Source organism: Nuphar pumila, chromosome 1 (assembly GCF_984573655.1).
Source record: "Nuphar pumila chromosome 1, dmNupPumi1.hap1.1, whole genome shotgun sequence".
NCBI classification, from domain to species: domain Eukaryota; kingdom Viridiplantae; phylum Streptophyta; class Magnoliopsida; order Nymphaeales; family Nymphaeaceae; genus Nuphar; species Nuphar pumila.
The window spans coordinates 172,734,963-172,742,806 of NC_143249.1; the positions used below are offsets into that span (position 1 = coordinate 172,734,963).

General features: G+C 41.7%; 1 protein-coding gene across 4 annotated transcripts; it reads left to right on the forward strand.

Annotated features, from left to right (window-relative positions):
- The first annotated feature begins 865 nt into the window (after positions 1-865).
- LOC149851296 (basic helix-loop-helix protein A-like) lies at positions 866-7,317 on the forward strand. 4 transcript variants are annotated; one of them, XM_090014535.1, is made up of 9 exons: positions 869-1,004; positions 1,232-1,486; positions 2,999-3,095; positions 3,213-3,227; positions 3,306-3,362; positions 3,975-4,497; positions 4,621-5,015; positions 6,156-6,635; positions 7,099-7,317. In XM_090014535.1, exons 1-9 carry the CDS (start codon positions 883-885, stop codon positions 7,177-7,179), a joined length of 2,025 nt encoding a protein of 674 aa, XP_089870661.1. In that variant the 5' UTR covers positions 869-882; the 3' UTR covers positions 7,180-7,317. The 4 variants fall into 4 exon arrangements, with proteins under 4 accessions (XP_089870643.1, XP_089870651.1, XP_089870669.1 ...); XM_090014517.1 differs by having other exon boundaries at positions 866-1,004; positions 2,999-3,227; XM_090014525.1 differs by having other exon boundaries at positions 866-1,004; positions 2,999-3,227; positions 3,975-4,443.
- The last annotated feature ends 527 nt before the right edge of the window (positions 7,318-7,844 follow it).

Consider the following 7,844-nt stretch of genomic DNA (forward strand, 5'->3'; position numbering starts at 1 on the left):
GCTTCCTAGTATCAGGGATTCAGGGGTTGCTGCTCATGTTAACAAGAACTGGAAATTGGTTCAGCAAAGTACTCATGAACCATAGATTGCATAGCACATTGTGTTTCAAATTTGGCTCATGGTTTAGTAGCTCTGTACTCAAATTTTGTGGCAGGCATGACAAACTGGTCCTAAATTGGTGGGTTGGCAATGCCTATGGGTTCAGTACACTAAGCCGTTGCATGACAGGGCATTCCTCTACTCATATCTGGTAAACGAGCCAAACAAACTGAACAGAGGGTGTTTAAGCTTGACTCATTTCTTGTGTCGCCCAGAGCCAAACTTGAGCCCATGAAAACCTCGAGCTAAATGAGCTAAGCACGAGCAAGCTCATTTTTAAAAAGATATATTTTTTAAAGTTAAAAACGATAGAATTTGAACCCCAAACCTACTGAGCCAACCTCAAAGTAGCTCATTGACAAAATAAATCATCATTCTCTTGAAAGACTGCAAAATAAATAATTGTTTCAAACTTGTAAGCAATAGTAATTGAACTAAACTTGTAACCATCTTTATTTTATTATACAAAATATATTTATTATTAATAAACAAGCTTATACAAGCCAAGCTGAGCTTAGATGAACGCTGGTTGTTCGTGCTCAAGTTTGTCAAGCCTATTTGATGAGTTTGAATAAGCTCTTTGCTTTAGAAACATGAGCCGAGCCACCACCGGCTCATCTAGTTTTTTCAGTGATAACTGATTGGTATTTTTGTAGTTTTGGATGAGAATAAGGTCAGTTTTGTAATTGTTCCCCCTTATCATATATATATATATATATATATATATATATATATATATATATATAAACCAAGTGGGTTTGGCCCCTAGGAACGGTGCACCCCATGGAGATGGCAATGGAGGAAGCAGCCTCGGCCTGCATCAGATTGCAGCGGCAACTGCAGTCGGCAGTTCAAAACGTTCAGTGGACTTACATCGTTTTTTGGCAAGTCTGCCCAAGGCAAGGGTGGGTGTGCCTCGTCCTCCCTCTGTGACACGTCCCCCAACCCATATGCTTCATTTTCATTATCACGTTGTTATTTCTTGTTTTCTCCTGTTTTTAGTTACTTAAGTTCTAGATACTCCTATATCATAGTTGTAGTTGGTAGATCTTTGCATAAAGAATTTAGCTATTTTTTCTTAATTAGTAATGATGATGATGATGATGATGATGATGTTGATGATGTTGATCAGGGCACTAGTATGGTGTGATGGACACTACAATGGTGCAATCAAGACAATGAAGACAGTTCAACCCATGGAGGTGAGCACAGAGGAGGCATGTCCACAGCGGAGCGAGCAACTTCAAGAGCTCTACGAATCGCTGTCTGTCGTCGAAACGAGCCAGCCATCAAGGCGGCTGCGTGCCGCCCTGTCCCCAGAGGATCTCACCGAGTCCGAGTGGTTCTACCTAATGTGCATCTCTTTTTCTTTTCCTCCTGGTGTAGGGTATGTAACATCATCATCATCTTATTTCATCTTTTCTTTGGCTTCGGAGTGCCAGGGTTTTGTATGTGAAGTAGCCAATCCTAACATGGAGAATGAAGTCTACCGCACCAACTGCTCATCCTACCCTCACCATAACTTACCTGAGGCATGGTTAGGTGACCCGGACCGAGCACGCAAAACACAGAAAATTTCTACTGGGTGAATTGATTTTCTGTGTAAAACACAAAATACAGAAAATCGCTACCGTGCATAGATTTTGTGTAAAACATAAAACACTAAAAATCCCTATACTCAGGGTGATTTCTTGTGTTTTGTGTGGCCCGAGTACTTTGTAAAATACTCGGACTCTATATAAAAAATGAAAAAGTAGCTGCCATATAGGGCCCTACTTAGATCAGATCATCCCCAACCAACCAGATAGCACCACGTAAGGGCTGTCCTCCTCCATTAAGAGGGACCCCCACATCTCCCCCCATTCAATATCTCCCAATAGGGGTTCAGTTTAATTCCTTTAATTAGAATAGATGACATGAAAAGTCAGCAAAGAGCTTTAGAGCAAGGACTTGGGGGTGACCATCCGGCCGGCCCTACCCAACAGGCCTGAACTGTATCTTGGCCTGAGCTCAGTCCAACTCAGTTATACTCAGGCTTGGCTTGGGCTTGGTCTGGACCCTTTCAGCCGGATCCAGTTAATGGGCGAGCCCCTTATGTTCAACCCAGTTCACGAACCGAGCCCCGTGTAAATTACAGAAGGTCCCACCTGATTCGGGCACAATTACCTAATCAGGCTGGGTCCAGCCCGACTTGAATCAGGAGCGGGCCGCATTTTGCAGGGCTTTTCTCTGACTCATTGAATTGATGCTTAACACCCTTAAGTCCAACCCCTAATGGGCCAAGTAACTGACTTGAATCAGGGATGCACTGCATTTTGCACCCCACCAGGGCACCCGATAGCCAGTCGGGTACCTGATCCAATAGCCACCCCTATGTGTTAAAATAGAAAAAGGTGCAGTTTCTTCAGGTTATAAATTCAAAAAAGGTGCAGAAACTTAAACCATTCAACCATTTTCCCAAATTGCGTTCTCCTCTACCCTCACCTGTTTTCACATTTACTCCTAAAAACATCTGTCAAGGGAAAATAGCCCTGCTAAGGCTATACAACCCAAACAGTTTCTATTGAAGTAACCACAGTGACCATGAAAATCGAACACGCTCAAACCAACATCGTTGTAATCTTTCTAAGAGTTAACAATAGCATTTGGGCCCATGTTGAATTGTTTAACTGTGTCCAATACAGTCCCCATGTTTCATGTACGCATAATGCATCTCCCTCTCTCATATATTCGTGTACCATGTTATCTTTCAGGCGTGTGATATGGCTATCTAATGCTTTATACACTCGGTTACATGAATCTGCACCCTGTAACATGCACAGTCACAGTTTTGTTATGTCAAAAAACAAAAATTCACAGATACTTTCAGGCAAGATGACATGAAAACCATTGTGCCTAGGCTGCCGGGGAAGGCGCTTCTAAGAAGACAGCCTGTATGGCTCACCGGTGCGAATGAAGCAGATAGCAAAGTGTTCTCTCGAGCCATCCTAGCAAAGGTACCACCCAACCTCCATCAAAAGGTATCATTGTTATTTTCTGTTACTTCAGTTGATATAACCGTCTTTCTTTCTCATCTCTCTGTCTTCTCCTGCATTGCTCTGCAACAATGCCAGAGTGCACGAATTCAGGTAGATCACTCGCATCACTCTTCTTGTTATGAAAAGAAGTTGATCTATCATCATTTGTGATCATGCGCTTTTCTGCAGACGGTTGTGTGCTTCCCCCTCATGGATGGCGTTCTCGAACTGGGTACCACAAAAAGGGTGCTCTCTCTCTCTCTCTCTCTCTCTCTCTCTCTCTCTCTCTCTCACACACACACACACACACACATTTGTAAAAAGGAGTCAAAATCGGAGTGAGAATACCACAATGGCTGGTTCGGATTTCTAGAGATTTCTTTCCACCACTAAACATAGCAAAAGATTGGCGACTTTTGATCCGACTGTTAAAAAAACTATGAAGGTAGGTCCAGGTTGTTCCTTGCATAGATGAGCCAAGCAAGAAGCTAAAGGAAATTAAACAACAGACTCTCATCCACACGGCTAGCGAGCTACACAGTTATGCCTCCAGGGTACAGGGAAATTTCAAACTATGAAACAGGCCAAGATGACCAACAGGGATTAAAACTAAACCACAGACTACCTTTAACCAATGATGGTTGTCTCCTTTCTTCACTACACTAGACGAAACAAAGTTTATCAACAATACAAAGAGTTCATGATCTTAATACCCATTTATGAAGTGTAGAGACAAATGAGTATGTCATCTGTTTCCTTATAACTAATGATTTAGCCAGGTCTGCTTGGATGACATTGGAAGATGAATAAACCATCTGAAACCTCTTTTTTGGCCAAAAAATATATTTCCTGAAACAGGTGCAGGAAGATCTAGGCCTTGTCAACCATGCCAGAAGCTTCTTCATGGACCACAACCAGTCAAATCCTGTATGCTCTGAGCATTCGACCTCCAAACCCACTACAGCAACTGAAAGGAATCTAGCTCCTCTACCACGGTACCACATGCTTCCACCAGCTCCAGGTCCCCCATTCCCTGTCCATGACCTCCAGCAATCAGATGCAGAAGTTAATGCTCATCTTGATTCCGACTCTGAAGCAGAGACAGGCAGCCCCAGCAACATGCAGACAATGATGAGGGTAGTTCCGTCTGCAGAAATTGTAGAGCCACCAAGTGAGCTAATGCAACTGGATATGCCTGAAGATATCCGGATTGGGTCACCAGAAGACTGCTCAAACCATTTAGATTCAGGAATGCAGCTGATTGCAGTCAGTAATCTTGCCACAGGTGATGACTGCCAAGATGGCAGTTGCATCTTGCCCCATGCAGGTAATACTTGGCCACTTTTACAGGAAGAGATTAGTAACGACGTGCAAAATTCTGGTAAACCGACTAAACCTTTGCCATTATCACCAGCAGGACTATTTGTTGTTTACATGCTTCCAGTTAAAGATAAACTGTCATCTACTCATCTTATGCTCTGAGATTTTTCTGCACAAACTGCAGGAGCACCAAAGACACGAGATTTAACGCAAGAAGATGCTCACTATTCTCAGACTGTGGCAACCATGTTGCAACACAATACTTGTCAATGGACAGATCCACCTCCAACTGCTTATCTGCAATCATCACGGCAATCCGCATTTTCTGCATGGAGTAGCAGCTCGCATGACACCTTGCAGATAATAATGGAAGGAAGTTCACAGTGGTTTTTGAAGTACACCCTGTTTAGTGTGCCCTTCCTTCATAGCAAGTATAAGGATGAGAATTCACCCAAAAAACAGGAGGAATACGGTGAAAATAGATTTAGTGCAAGCCATGTGTTGGCAGAACGGAGGAGAAGGGAGAAACTGAATGAGAAGTTTATAATCTTGCGCTCGCTCGTTCCTTTTGTGACTAAGGTATGCATGACCATGCTATTAGTCAAACATTATTTTTCCTGTCAACATGAATCAATCAATACGACACATTGCATCTGGCACATTGATTGAAAAAGTCGACATAACCTTCACATTCATCAGTAAGGTCATTATTTTGCTTCCATCATCACAGGATGTGTGGAGAACAGCTACTCTCGTATTGTATATTGCTTGAAATGGTACCTGCATGGTTGAAAGGTTCATGCAGTCATCCACCCCACTACAAAGGGAAAAAAAAACCAAAATAAAGGGGGTATTAACTAACTGAAGAGAAGAAGAGAAACAGAGGGATATAAGAACAGTTGAGAGAGAGAGAGTGATAGGAAAAAAAAAGGAGGGTTAGGGTCCCTCTTTCGACCTCTCTTCTATTAAAATGTTGAATGGGATACATTGGACAAAAGCCCCTCATACAATGAGGTATAGACAGCATATACATAAAAACAGTAGGGAATAAAGGAAAAATACAGCATGGACAAAATAGGACCCTTATTTCACAACATATATAACTAAATTACTGGTTATCTTCCATCACCACTTCACGTCTTACTTGACGGAGGTGTGCATACTGCTCACTCCCCCATATCCTATGTGAGATGCATGGTTCCCATGTGAAATGTGTGATGGGCATTCAATGTAACCAACAATCAGCTATATACAATACGACCAGAACAACTCTTGGATGCACACAATCATATCGCTCTTCCAACAGATCACTATGCTCTTTAGCAGTATATCTTCTACATGCCATTTGCATCAGCGTATTCACCGCCACCAACAATGCTATAGATGAAAGCAAAAACCTCAAGCCATACTGACCTACTAACAGCATCACCACCCTCAGATTGCTACAGTTGAAGGGTCAGTATTTCCTTTCATCTGGCTATGCCAATAAAAGATTATCATATTCTTTCCATTTAAGCCAAATTGTGTCTTAGAGACAATAGCTTCAACCATGACACTATCCTAGACATATAATGTGAGACTAGTCATATTCATATAGTGAGAAACAATAAGTTCTTGGCAAGAAGTATGCATGCATCTGCTCAAAGATGACCCAATAATAATATCTTGATGTTTTTCAAAGAGACCGACTCATGACACTTATCCTCAAATGACTTGCAGATGGACAAGGCCTCAATCCTAGGTGACACAATAGAGTATGTAAAACAACTCAGAAAGCATATAGAGGATCTTGAATCACGTAACAGACAGATGGAAGCCAATTTAAGAGCAAAAGGAACAGAAACATGGGAAACATACAATACCAAAGAAAGAACGGCTCAAATAAACAGCAATAGCACAGACAGCACTGCTCATGGTCAAACTGAGAACAGACTGAACGGTAAAGTTCCAATCTTGGATAAGAGAAAACTACGAGCACTGGAAGGATCGGGTGTAGCAAAATCTAAGGTAGTTAGGGGCCTGATCACAATTGTGCAGGTCTCTATAATCGAAGGTGATGCATTGCTCGAGTTGCAGTGTCCATACAGAGACAGTCTTCTACTGGAGACAATGCAGGCACTGAGTGAGCTCAGTTTGGAAGCTCAGTCTGTCCAATATTCATCAGCAAATGACATTTTTGTTGCAGAGATTCAAGCCAAGGTATGTAAATCATCTTTATCACTTTTCAACATGTCAAGGAAATGTATCAAACATGAACATGAACACACCTGCACCCACACCCACAACAACACATGTATCAAAAACATTTGGAAAAAGAAAAAATCCATCAGCACCTGAGTCTAGGTAATTCAAATGAACTTACTAGAAAACCACTACCATGATAGGGTGAAGTGTCTGCAGACTGTTTAGGCAAACATGACCTGTTATAGCTGAGCTAAAACAATTAGCAGGTACTCCCAGAAACACAATAGTAATATTCAAAATATTGAGTGCACTTCAAGCTCTGAATCTTTTTTTTTTTTTCCTTATGGAGGCATGCTGATTTCAAGCTAGCCCAACAGCAATAAATTTACACTAGCTACCCAATAAAATTAATCAGAACTGACTGAAGTTGGAACTATCCAAGATGTAGCTTAAATGCTCTTTATTCATGGATGTGCAGGTTAAAGAAGGGCCCAATTGGAAGAAAGTTAGCATCACTGATGTAAAGCAGTCCATTCACCAGATCTTCTCCCCTTGCTGAGAAACCAGCTGAACAGGGTGGAATGGTTGATAACAAATTGGATACATTGGTGAGCAAATCGGTCTCCATATAAATTACCATGTTTTGTGGTATCTTTTAAACTATCATATCAAAGAAATGACCATTTCTTCCGGATTCCATTGTAAAAGGATTTAGCTCCTGCCACTGCTTCCTTGGACATGGGGTTGTCTTGATGGCTGACTTGTAATGCAGTTCACAGTTTAAAAAAATGTATATCTTAATAAAAAAATAAAAAAGATTGGTTCCCCTTATTTGCATGGGAAGGTCAGGAACACTCTTTAAGCAACATGGCTTTGACATTCTTATATTCAAGCATTACAGAAAAACTGACTAGATGTTGAAAAAGCCATATCCACAAACTTCAATAAACAATGCTGTGATAGACTTGGGAAGAGAGAACTGAGGAGTTTGAGTATCAGTAAATACCATCATGGTATGAAGTGATAATTTACTTGATCGTTATGTCTCTACACCAGAAAGAAAATGTATATCTATTTCTGTTTAATAGTAGCTATGTCACATGGGTGTGGGTGCGGGTGCGGGTGCGGGGATTCGGCACTTCCAAAAAACCCGGGTGCGGGGGTGCGGCAGGGGCAAAAATGTAAATATATATATAAGGGGGTCCGGGGTTCCCCCGACACGGG